The sequence below is a fragment of the Priapulus caudatus genome, unplaced genomic scaffold (assembly GCF_000485595.1).
Source record: "Priapulus caudatus unplaced genomic scaffold, Priapulus_caudatus-5.0.1 Scaffold846, whole genome shotgun sequence".
NCBI lineage: Eukaryota > Metazoa > Priapulida > Priapulimorpha > Priapulimorphida > Priapulidae > Priapulus > Priapulus caudatus.
Window position 1 is genome coordinate 42,202 of NW_014577907.1, and position 13,584 is coordinate 55,785.

Below are 13,584 nucleotides of genomic sequence, written 5' to 3' on the forward strand. Positions count from 1 at the left end.
CCAGTGTGTGGGAGACTATCTGGGCAGCTTAAACAACTGATGTCGGCTGCAGTTTGTTTCTTCAATTCGCCCTTCGAGCTCGTTGGAGTGCATACCGCGAGATTACTCCTAAGACCAACAACATGGACTTTTCACCGAATTCATCAAGTTCTTCATGGTGAGAGAGCGGTTGGGGTCGGCGGTCGGGTCGGGTCATGCCAGGTTTGGGTCGGGTCGGGGTCAGGTCAGGGTCAGGTCGGCGTTAGTAGGTCAGAGTCGGGCAATTCGGGGTGGAATTGTCTGTACTCAACCGGGGGGTAAATGCTTTTTGAGTTCTGTTAGGCCCTACTAGTACCAACTGTGAGAATATATGTATATTATTATATACTATTATACTAATATAATATAATAGTAGTAAAGTATATGTATATATATATTCTCATATAGTCTATAACTATACACCATAATATATGATATACTACATATATAATGATTAGTTGTATAAGTACAAGTCGATTATAAACATTTTTCGTAGGTTGTGCTAGTAATTTTACAGTTATATACTATATATATATATATATATATATAAGACAGTTTCTACTATAACTGACTGTTGATACTTGTACCTCTGTGTGTTCAATTGTCAAAGTTACATCAACATTTACCGGCACTACTACTTCGGCATTCGGCCTGTCATGCGGGACTCACGTCTGCTGGCGCTACTGTCTACGGCTGTTCTCTTGTTTACTGTTATCGACGTCTGCCATCTGCTTCGGAGTTCTGTTTCCGGTGATCGAACCGTGTTTTTTCGTCATTGTTACAGAGATGGCGGAGCGTCACAATGCCAAGGAGGTGCTGAAGGTCAGTCGTGGTCTCGCGCAGAGGCTGCAGGTCCTCATAGAAAACAAGTAGATCGCCGCCATCTTGCGCTCGTGCTGCGGCGGCGCGCCCTGGTGACGTGCGTGCGCGTCGGTACGGCCTGTTTCTCGCGTGTGAGTACACGCAGTATGGAGGTCGCCCTAGCACGCACGCAGGAACGTGTACCTTTTGATCCCAACAGTCGTCTGCCGGTCGTCGATGGAAACAAGATGGGCGCTCTTCGTTACCGATTGTCGACGGGGTTGCGTAGGTCGGTCGTCCCGGCTTTGCAGACGCCATCGCATCGTCATGGAAACGGTACAGGCGCACATTTCAAGTCGAGTAACCCCGTAGCACTGTAGCAACTGCACTAGTCGCACGTTAACAAAAATTAGCAGGTTGTTTGGACGGGCGGAGTCCCGTCCGTAGCAGTTTTCTAGCGTTTTTCGGACGAGTAGCGTAGGTTTTAACCCGCGTAGCAGTCTTACCGTGTTAATGTGTCCCGTTTGAATTACTTGGAGATGGTGGGGTGCGAATTACTGGGTGCAGAAGAGGAGGAAGAGGTTGACCCCGATATTGGTGTGGCGCGTTTGATCCAGTGGTGCCATCTAGAGGATGGATGATGAGTTAAGTAGTGAGGTTCCAGGAATGATTGTTTCTTGCTTCCTTTTAGGGTTCCTCTCTATTTTTCAGGCGCTAACTGCATTGTGCTTCCCAGCTATCCTTACCATTTGAATCTCCCCGGCTGCCTTTCTTGGTTTAGGGTTCTCATCATCTTTTTTTGTTCTGGGCTTCCTTCTTCTCCAACACATACACTCTGCTATACACTCCCAACCATCCCTTCCTGTTTTAGGATCTCCCAGCATCCTTTTTCTTGTTATAGGCCTGCTTTCTCCCTGTTAACCTAGACGTCCTCACCTACTTGTTCTATGCTTGTCAACAATCTTCTCTGTTTTAACGTCCCGCACATGTTGCATTTTGAAGATTTAGACGTTCAGTGGGCTAGATGATTGATGGAGCAAGATGAGTGGTCGTTGGGGTGACATGGTTGCTGTAAATAGTGGAACATTTGTAGCTGTGGGGTACCATGGGTGGTGTGAGTATTGGAACATTGGTAGCCGTGAGGGTGCCGTGGGTGTGGAAGTAGTGGAACAAATGTAGTTTTAGTGCCATGTGTACTGAGTAGAGGATTAAGGATAGGTGTGGGGGTGCTATGGTTATGGTAAGTCGATGAACAAACGTATTTGTGAAGCGTAGTAGGTACCATGAGTGGACGAACAATAGTATTTCTAATGTGAAATGGGTGATGTTAGTGGAGAAAATGATGGTTAATTGGCATGGAAGCAGGCTGGAAATCGGTTCGTAGCATCGCCTGTAAAATCAAACGGTTAGTAATTAGTAACTATATCTGTCTAATAATATTCTAATGTGTGAGCGTTATTGTCGTTGTATTTCGTTTTCGAACAAACCATTTATCCATCGTCCACGTGAAGAATACAGTTGTTACGCGTTTCCCGTACGTTACGCACACTCGCACTCACACGACGCATTGCGTCAACTTAAAACAGTTTAGTTTCGTTTCCACCAACGATAATAAATAATCAGATAAGAGAGTATAAACTAAGCTGAGAATACATGCGAATTTTGCCGCCAAAAATACGACGTCGCCTCGAGTCGGGCTCGCACGTAGTCAGTTGTGTGCGTGCGTGTGCGTGCATGCGCGTACACGTGCGTGCGTGTGCGTGGGTGCCTGCGTATGTAGCTGGGCTATGGTTACACATAGGCTATGGTCCCAGACGCGTACGGCTGGCTTCAGATATCGGACATGGTGACCGTACGTGCACGCCCCCCCCCCCCACTGGTCTCGTATCTCCCGATAGGGGGCATCTCCTGCGCGTAAGGGGGTCCAGGTGGCGCTGCTTACGGTGGGCAGCATGGTGAGGGTACCTGATTGGAGGCCTAGATTTCGCTTGGTAATATTCATGGATGGCAAATAACGTGTGTATTCGCAGCTTTGGGCCGAATTTAGCCACTCGCCTTACGCTTTTACGAATTTAGCAACGAATACGAATTTAGCCACGAATACGAATATTTATTTACGAATTTAGCTACGAATTTAGCCACTCGCTTGATATTTTGCAAGTCTGGAAGTTCTATATGCAAGTATTGTATATAAGAAGAAGGTTGGAAATATTACAATTAAGGTTATACAAATTGCATTGTGATTTGAGCAGGTTTATAGTGATGTTGACACGATCAAAGATTTTCTTGTTTTAGTCATAAATTAGGTAATATATTTCAGTTAAACTATATATTATATATAAACATGTATACATATATACCAAAGACAAAATTTATTTATATTTTCCTGTTGTTATTGCAATGTTATATTTCTTCCCAAACCAAATAACCGTAACAGGAAACGTGTTGCCAGTGTTTAACTGTGACAATGTGATAAGAAACGTTACTGAGGGAGAGAAATGGCCAGAAAAGAAACTCTATCGTAGTGAAGTAGTCACATGTGCTTGTGGTTCCTTGTACAGAAAATCATCATGAAGTCTATATAATATATAAATGTATATTTATAACTGTCTATATGCCTAATCTGTATTCAGTCGCAGTACATTATGTTTGCACATTTAACTTTTGTGTTTTGTTGTTGCCGATGGCATAAGCACTGGGGATAATATTGCGCGGTTGTATGAAATGGTTGCGGGTTAAAAAAGCTCCGTTACCGAACCATACATAGATGGAATATCTGGTTGCTTTTCGTGGTAGCAGCAAATGACGCATGGTCATGTATGTACGCATTTAAACCAGGCGCGTGTAATTCCAGCATACACGCACACCCCAACCCCCATCAGTCGTCTGTATTTAATGTCCATTTAACTTAACAGCAATGTTGTGCATGTGATATGGCAATCGAACAAAGAAAACAGTCGATAAAACTCTATGAAAAAAAAATGTTGTAACTATTTTGTGAATCGTGTGACTCGAAGTTAGGGAACAAAGAAACGGTGCGCGCGTCAATGCGCATGCGCGCGCACGTGTGTGTCTGTCGAATGAGAACAAGAACTAATAATACATGTATATGATTAGCTCTTGGCGAGATGTTATATTTTTCGCCAGATTGAAATACTAAACGCACAGTAGCGAGTGCGTGCTGGTGATTTTGGGCTTTGGAAGGCGCTCGCTCGTAGCGGTTTAGCGCTGAGGTTGCTGCGATCATAGATATCTATTATTATATATATAATTTATATATATTTTATACATTTATATATACTTATATATATTATATATATTAGTATTATTATATTATAAATAATGGGCTGTTTCTTAGGATGAGTTGTATTCAATACGACGGTAGCTGCTGACAGCGTACTTTTCTCTCTCTCTCTTTCTCTCTCTCGCTCTCTCTCTTCCCTTTTCCTCTCTTCTCTCTTCTTCTCCTCTTCTCTCTCTTCTTCTCTCTCGCTCTTTCTCTCTCTCTCTCTCTCTTCTCTCTTCTCTATCTTATCTCGTATTGATCTCTCTCTCCTCCTCTCTCTCTCTCTCTCTCTCTCTTCTTCTCTCTCTCTCTCTCTCTCTCGCTCATCTCTCTCTCTCTCGCTCTCTGTGGCGTCTACTTTTGACGGTCAATGTGCGTTACTTTGACGTCACTGTGCGTCACTGTGCGTTTACTTGTGCGTATGTCACTAAGAGTTATTGCGGTTACGCCGGTCAGGATGACAGGTCTTCTACCGTCTGTAGTATCTTCTTTCATCGTGACGTCAAAGTGGTGTTAAGTAATCTAAACGAACGACTTTACGCCGTCTGTGCGTGTGCCGTGTTCGCGTTATCAATTTTAGAGTTAAATGTTCTGGTTGAAAATTTGTTCATTAAATTTACAAATTGTGTGTGGGTTGTTGTGTGTCGGTCGTGCGTGTGTGTGTGTGTGGCGTGTGCGTGTGCGTGTGCGTGTGCGTTCGTTGCGTGTGACGAGTGGTGGTGTGGCGTGATGCGTGTGGGTAGGTATGCGGTGCGGTGTGCTGTGGCGTGCGTGTCCTGCGTGCGGGGCGTGTGTGATGTTGTAAAATGTATGTGTACGTGCGGGCGGTTTGTGCTGTGTAAATGTATGGTGTAGTTTCGTGCGTGCGTGCGGTGTGTGTAAATCGTATGATGTGCGTACGTGCGGCGTGTAATTGTGTAAATGTATGTGTAGGACCTGTGCTGTGCGTGCGAGGCGTGTGGGTTAATGTATGTGTGCTAGTGCGTGTGTGTAAAATGTATGATGTGCGGTTACACGTGCAGTTGCGTGTATGTTGTAAGGTATGTGTAGACCTGTTGCGTGCGGAGGTGCGTGCGTGTGTTTAAATGTAATGTGTCGCGTTGACGTGCGTGGGTGTATGGTAAAGTATGTTAGCACCTGTGGCGTGCCGTTGCGTGTGTGTAAATGTTATGGTTTTGCCTTGCGTTGCGTGCGTGTGATGTAAATGTATGTGTGGACGTGCGTGGTGTATGTTGAACCTGGTGCGTGCGTGCGTGTGGTAAATGTATGTGTGCGGTGCGTGCGTGTGTGTAAATGTATGTGTTGCCGTCGGCGTTGCGTGCGTGGTGTCCGTGGTATGTGTTGTGGGCCGACTGCGCTGGCATTTCGTTTCGTAGAATTGGACATGAGAGAGTGGAAAAGGTCTGAGCGGATTAAAGACGGCCTATTTATTGCAGTGCGTTGCTAATCAAAAAGGCTTATTCTCATTGGTTCGAGAGCAATGAATGTTACAGCTGTTTAAAGTATGGCAGTTTAATAGTCGAAAAACAATTACCCGTGTTATATACTTTTTTGTGTTGTTATTTTAACAGAAACTAAGTTATTGGGCAAACATTTAAAAAAATATATTGCTTAACATTATTATATAATAAAAGGCGCAGTCCAAAGGTATACTTGTAACCTTCTGCTTGTGATGTCATTTTTTCGAACTAATCTGTTATCATCTAAAGTGTTCGGGATCATAGGAAATATATAGAGACACCATATATATTATTATTATTATTATTAAATTAGGTATTATAGTGTACCTATATTGATTTTATGGTATCGTGTGGTTAGGAGCTTGGAGCTAGCGGATCAGATTGATCCTGGCGATAATAATGACCTGTGGGACATCCCATATCCGGCGAGAAAGGGTCATCTGAAACCTGGGGAAAAGAATTATGTCATCAGATTAATTATAACACTTATATTATATATATAATATATATATACTATATATACATATATATATAATATGCACTCTTGGATATATTACTATATATATATTATATATTATATTAATTGCGTGATTGAGGGCTAATAAAACTAAGTGAGAACACCATTTTCTCGTTGTAAGCAGCATGCTATCAGGGATGTTCCACCTGGTGTTATATGGGTGTACGTATTATTATTACCCAGATCCCGTGCCATTTTCTGTCTTTCAGAATTAAAACAGTAGGCCAGTGATGACAAATATAATCAAATTTACGGTCTAAAAAAATACTTGCTCGTTTTTTTCACCTCACTGCTACTGATGGCGAAAGCCTACGTGATTATATGTTAGTTTTTAATCAGAAACACAACACCACATCGCTATAGGGAGCTCGCACCTTGTGGCTTTTAGTTTTAGCAACCAGATTTTTTGGGGCCTATCCGTGAACTTACATCCGCACTGGTTGTGCATGACCCCCTCCAAATTTGAGTATTAAACCCCGTCCGCCAAACAAAACACCACACGGGACACGGCGCCGCGCGCACAATACACACACACACACACACACACACACACACACACTTTGGAAAGCTTAGAACTTGGACCCCCTTCGGGAACCACCTAGCCTCTACTCTTTCGGGACATTGCTTTTGGACACCCTAGCGGCGGTGTTATAGCTTCCCCGTAGAGGACTTTAGTCCCATATGTGTCGGTAATCTGGCTGTGACGTCATCCATGTATAAATCCCTGGGGCAACAGACGCATTATTTCCGTGTTCCAATTTATGGACATCGATCCTTCTCCTAAGTGGTTACTCAGGGCAAAATAATACGAAATTTGCATGTTAATTAATACAATATATTATGTGATCACACGTTTATATAGACCAAGCGTAGCATATGTGGATTATAAACGTATGATACGATCTTGTTATTTTCGACTTTACGTAGACACTGAATACAACGGCAAATCATCTCTATGACTCCTAACCGGTCGTGTCCCGTCTACGCAATGTCCATTTTAACCATATTTCCTACGATATTCGCCTGTAAGCGAACCGGCACCGCCCATGGAAACCGCAGCGCTTACAACGATGTAATAGTATGCGCACGACTACACATATGGGGACACTGACACTAAAATCAACAGCCAGACGGTAGCACGTGACCTCCTGACGTCAACGGCCCTCTTCGTGATTGGCCGAGCTAACACGCACGTCAATTACGGACCCACGTGGTGCGATAGCGTTTTTGCACCGAAGTGGTGTGTTTATGTCATTACTTACCGCCATTTTACCTTTGTTTCTCGAATTTAACGCTTTTCTGTGACGAATTTTAGTCGTGCATTCGCGAGGCGAGGTCGCCGTGCACACACACCAATGTTTGTTTTTGCGAATTCGTGAAGAAGTCGACCCTTACTGGGCAGGATGAGCTTGGAGACTTTGCTGGAAGCTGCCCAGTTTATCGAGTTGCGTGCTAGGCCGTCGCGCAGCGATGACAGAACACGTGGTACGTACTGACTTGTAAGCGGCGGCGCTTGGCGTATCCACCCGTGAACGCCCGTTTTCAAGCTAGCACTACAAGTGTAGCAATATTGAAGCGATTTGTTAGCGTTAGTGTGATCCATTTTGCATCTGTAACCCCGTAACTGTGCAAGCTGTACGGCTACGTGCGTTTTATTGTGGTTGAACCTGATCTGAAATCTAATTTAGTTGTATATGGTGATTGCAATTTGCAGTGGTACTATACTGTTAGCCGCTAAGTCAGTTTATCTTTACCGGTTCTTTCATTTATAATGCATCTATAAGAGCTATTATTTATGTGTAGTGTTCCTCCATCTCCATCTCCGTCTCCATCTCAAAGCTAAAACGCCGTACTACATATGTACATGTTTGTAGTACGTACACGTACATAATCACATATCGTACATGTACATTATGATTATCTCCTCGATCTTGCCCCCCCCCAGGGGCGTGTACAGGGGGGGGGGGTCCAGGGGGGCCAGACCCCTTCCCTGCTTGCGCAGAAAACGCATCTGAGGAGGTCTAATTTTAAAATTTTCTGAAGGAGGGCCCCAGACCCCCCCTTCGCGTGCTCGCAAGTATGGGTTACGGTTAGACCCCCCCCGGTACAAATCCTGTACACGCCCCTGCCCCCCCCCACACACATGTAGTTCCATGTAGTTCAAGACACAGAATGACAGATTGATTACCATGGCCTAGCTGGCGCACCGATCTGAGCACGATAATAGTACTAGCTCTCATTGCACAGCACAAGCGCCACAGTTTCTGTAAATGTTTTGTGTTTGCATTGGATGTGAGCTCCCTCCAGACTTGAAGAAGCATTTTGTAGCAACAAAATGCGTTTTGTGTGCGTGCGGTATAGTAGCTAGAACTTTATACCGTCCTCAATAGCCTGACGTGTATACTATATACATTACTTGTGCAATCCTGACCCCCAGGCATGTAATACATGACATACATGACCTTATCAGGAGTCTATCAATATATTGATGACCCCCATTGATAGACTCCTGACCTTATATACATAACCTGCAGTTATTCCAACTGACACGTGCCAACACGTATGAGTATATATGTCTATGCGGGAACGTTTTCAATTGGTATTTCCTTAAATATAAAAAAAAACAATGTGAACCAAAAACAACAACAAAGTATCACTGATGTGAATAAAGTAAAATTGAACGTGCATTGGCTAATTTACATGTGAAATATCTGCAATATAGTGAACCTTCTCTGCAATTCACTATGCCAACATTGCCAAGGCTACATTTAGCAGCAATTGTCATTGTATTTTCTGACAAATGACACGTCTATAGATCAATCAATTCGTGTAATAAGCTAAGTGGGTAGTATTCATTATTCACGATTCATTGTTCCATGAAAATAGAAACCATATATGAATAAATAATGCATACATTAGAGGTACGAGCTAGACGTACTGAGAGTAGACCGTCAAAGATCAGCTGTGCAAACAATGCAGCTGCAACAGCTATATAGTTGTGTGACACACTTCGAATTTCTCTCAACCCGGCACGAGAAAATTCGTAGTAGCCGTTCGTGGTGTTGGTGATGAAATCTTCGAACGGCGTTGGAATTCCGCGCAGGTTACGAAGTGTCGCAAGCGGGCGAAGGTGCAGCAGAGTGTGATGGACCGGACACGTACACGGACAGCAGGCTGTCTAGCCGTACAGGGTCCGTTAGTGGGGATGCTGCGCTCAGCAGTCAAGAGGATGGCTTCATGTCTTCGCTATCGGCATCCGGCAACGGGTACGTGAGACTATAAAAATAAAACAGAAGATTATGATTTTATTACATTATGACTTTTTTTTTTTCATTATAAATATAATGACAATTTTTCACTTGGGTGGGGTGCATCTGTAGATGTAGGCACTGTCAAGGGCCAGTAACTTATAGTTACGTGACATTATCTACATCTATGTGCACTGTCTCTGAAAGCATATTATACTTATAGCCAATCGTTGTATTATTCCAGGACACATTTATATAATATGCAGTGCATTTTGCAATCTTAATGTTTTTCTTTAATTTCAATAACTTCTGTTTTATTTTTCTGTGTAAGGAAAGTCAATTGGTGAGCCCACATGATTTTTAGAATTTGTATTGTGTTATAGTATAAATTGTAAATGCATTTGTCAATGTCCAATCTGTAACACCAGGCTCGATTGTAATGTCCACGTGTAATATCACGTGTAAATTGTGTAATGTCACATGTAATGTCCACGTGTAACGTGTAATGTCCACCTGTAACCCCAGGCAGGGAATAACAATTGTAAATATATACGGCACGACATACTCCTTTTGTTTCAGTGGAGGGACTAGAGACATGCACAATAAATTAGAGAAACACAGGTGAGTCCGGAAAGCAGGTTCACAGAATTAAATATAGAATGTCGTCTGCGCAGATTCAATAGTGATAACTGCATGCTTGCCTCGTTCGTCAGACGCTTTCCGGCAAATTATGCACGATTGATTTTGACTGACGCCATCAGTCGGTGCTGGAAGCAACCTTATTGATCGCACCCTTAAACAAGGACGCTGGTGTCAGTCTATGACTAACCAACCAATGTGTTTGACGGGTGGTGAACGCACCATTTCGATTAATTTCATAAGGGTAAATCACCATAAACCGTCAGAATAATCGCCATCGCTTCGCCAAGCAAGGTTAAGCAAGCCGTATCGATTAGAGATGGACACTAACAAGAGAGCTAATGTATAGCAGCATTAGCGAGAGAGATGTCCTATTTCGATATACTAGCACTATAGCAGCAGGCACGCACGAATGAGTCACACGCACGACCTGCCACATGCTATCGCTAGCGTTGTTGTTTGTGCTCCCTGCGCTCTCGCGCGTGGCCGCCCGCCCTATCCCCCCTCATTATGCTAAGCTCACCGGGTCACGTGCTTGTAGGCGGGCCTACCTGAAGGAGTGTTTCCTGACGCTGAAGAGACAAGTGCCGTATCTGGAAATGTACAAGAAAACGTCTAATCTTAGCATTCTGATGAACGCGTTCAAGTACATACAGGTACGAACAGTAAGACTATGTGACAGCGCGCGAGCCTGTGGCGCGTGTGTGAGATTAAAATTGATTTTTATTAGAAAGTACCACGTGGTGTGCCATCGGCTATTCCGTCTGCGCGCGATACTCCCCTCGCGTGTAGCAAACTGGGCCGTACCAAGTTATCTGTGCTGGGAGGGGTTGGGTATACTACACACAGTGAGTAGTAGTGAACGGTCGCAGAAATTCTAGTCAATTCGCGTAACCCACAAGGAATAGAATATTACTTGAATAGAATAGTACTGACAATATTACAACCTATACTCGTAATCCTAGTACAGCAGATCTTCAGGGATTACAGATATACAGGGATTACAGGGATTATATGCTCCCCTATTTGTGTAACATTGTTGTACAATATATTGTTACACATGGAGATTCAATCTTGTTCGTACAGCCACAGGGATGTTTGGAGTTGCCACAGATTACATAGTTGCTATGGTTTCACTCGCAGCTCAATTAACTAGTGTGTGGTATTTCCCAGGCAGAGAGTGAGATCGTATTGTGAAAGAACACTGTTATTACAAAGTGCACCGCTATATGCCGTGATTACATGGTGTGTTTGTGTTACAAATCAGGACAGTGTTCGAATTGTCATTTATGGAAATAGTTGCCTTCAAAACTGAATAGCCTATCCAATTGCTCATGTGATGTCATATATACGTATGTAGAAATTATCAATTTCATGTTGAAATTTTTGTTACTTACACACCAACTTTACTCAAAAAATGTGAATTGACAAGTTATATCATATTTAATTTATCAACGGGCAGAACTCAGTTAGCCGTCTATTAATTGTCAGTTATTGTCTATATTTATTGGTATTAAAGCCATATTTAATGGACATTTTTTCTAGATTCTTGACTCTGAGATGTTTGAACTGATGCACCAAAATGGAGACTACACGCACTTTTACTTCTGCTATCGGTGGTTTTTACTGGACTTCAAGAGAGGTATGGTCCATGTACGGCACACACATAGTCATGCACGCACGCACGCACGCACGCACACACGCCTGCATACACATGCACGTGCACGCACTCACACATATACACACATACAGTGCACATACTCACGAGGGAGCTTGTGCAATTTTTACGCTAAAATGGAGCGATCTGGTGCATACCCGAGGTGAAATTCTTGCAAATTTTCAAATGAAAAAAAAACAGAAAAAAACACCTATTCAGTAAAAATGTCTTCGACTATGGTAAAGTAATTTGCATAAATATGAATAATAGGAATAAAGAATGTAAACGAATTGCTAAGAGGAGCTTTTGCAATTCTTACACTAAAATGGAGCGATCTGGTGCATACCCAAGGTGAAATTCTTGCAAATTTTCAAATGAAAAAAAACAACAGAAAAAAACACTATTCAGTAAAAAATGTCTTCGACTATGGTAAAGTACATTGGCATAAATATGAATAGATATGAATACAGAATGTAAACGAATGCTAAGAGGAGCTTTTGCAATCTTACACTAAAAATGGAGCGATCTGGTGCATACGCGCAAGTGAAATTCTGCAAATTTTCAAAATGAAAAAAAAACAACAGAAAAAAAACACCTATTCAGTAAAAATGTCTTCGACTATGGTAAAGTAATTTGCATAAATATGAATAATAAGGAATACAGAATTAAACGAATTGCTAAAGGAGCAAATTATAGTACCCGTAATACAATTAAAAAATGTGTTAATTATGTACCTTTGGTACATGAAACACTTTCAGATAAATAACTGCGCATCTTAACAGTGTCACTTTTTGTTGTGGGGGGGGCGGTGGACAATGATAAAAAAAAAATTGTTGGTAGGGCTAACGAGGGTGCGAGCCCACAATCAGACAGGGCGAATTTATTGGTGGGGATACCTTCTATAACTATGGATAAAAAAAGAGCATGCTTAATTTCATATTGGAGGTTCAGAAGCTCCCCCCCCCAAATATAATAATCTCCTCTCCTTTCTTTTGCTGTCCTTCTTCCAAGGGCAGTTGAGGCTGCAATACTCAGCATGTAAAAATATTGGGCGCGTCATATGGACTATTGGCACCAGCTTGTAACCAAGAAGGCTTGGATTGTGCGGAAACAAGACCATCCAGCATATTTTTTTTCTACGCCGCTTCTCTTCCTGAGGCAGTCTGAAGTGACAAAATGCAACAGCATCTGGCCATGTTTGATGGGCAGCGCACCCCCCCCCACCCCCGGGGGCGGTTCGTGCAAACCCCCAAAACCCCCCTGGCTACGGCCTGCAATACACTATGCCATCGCACTCGAACACATACACGGCGTCGAATTTGTGCATCAGGCATGCTCGAAACACAGAAAATCCACACGGAGACTGACAAGCATTACCTCGCAACATACCACATCCTACTACAAACATCCTACTACATACCCCGGGCATAAACTCTGACAATGTCCTTGATACTAACTCCCTACACTTACAGAGCTGGTCTATGAGGACGTAATTCAGAGTGTGGGAGACTATCTGGCAGCAACCACCTGCTATATATATACTACTAAATGCTCTACCTTGCAGAGCTGGTCCTATGAGGACGTGTTCAGTGTGTGGGAGACTATCTGGGCGGCTAACACCGTGCCTATATATATACTACTAATACGCTACTAACGTCTACACTTACAGAGCTGGTCTAATGAGGACGTAATTCAGAGTGTGGGAGACTATGCTGGTCAGGCTAACACCTGCTAGTATATATACTACTAATAGCTACTAACTCCCTACACTTGCAGAGCTGGTCTAATGAGGACGTGTTCAGTGTGTGGAGAACTATCTGGGGCGGCTAACACCTGCTATATATATACTACTAATGCTCTACCCTTGCAGAGCTGGTCTATGAGGACGTGTTCAGTGTGTGGGAGACTATCTGGGCGGCTAACACCTGCTATATATATACTACTAATACGCTACTAAC

The 13,584-nt window shown here is 43.1% G+C and overlaps 1 protein-coding gene across 1 annotated transcript in view; it reads left to right on the forward strand.

Annotated features, from left to right (window-relative positions):
• The window catches only part of LOC106813937 (small G protein signaling modulator 2-like), a gene marked incomplete at its 5' end in the record, with an annotated part of 54,601 nt that overhangs the window by 24,351 nt on the left and 16,666 nt on the right, over window positions 1–13,584 (forward strand). The window contains 2 exons of the mRNA XM_014818184.1: window positions 11,515–11,611; window positions 13,497–13,553. Coding sequence (XP_014673670.1) covers window positions 11,515–11,611; window positions 13,497–13,553 — 154 coding nt within the window. The remainder of the gene's footprint in view (window positions 1–11,514; window positions 11,612–13,496; window positions 13,554–13,584) is intronic.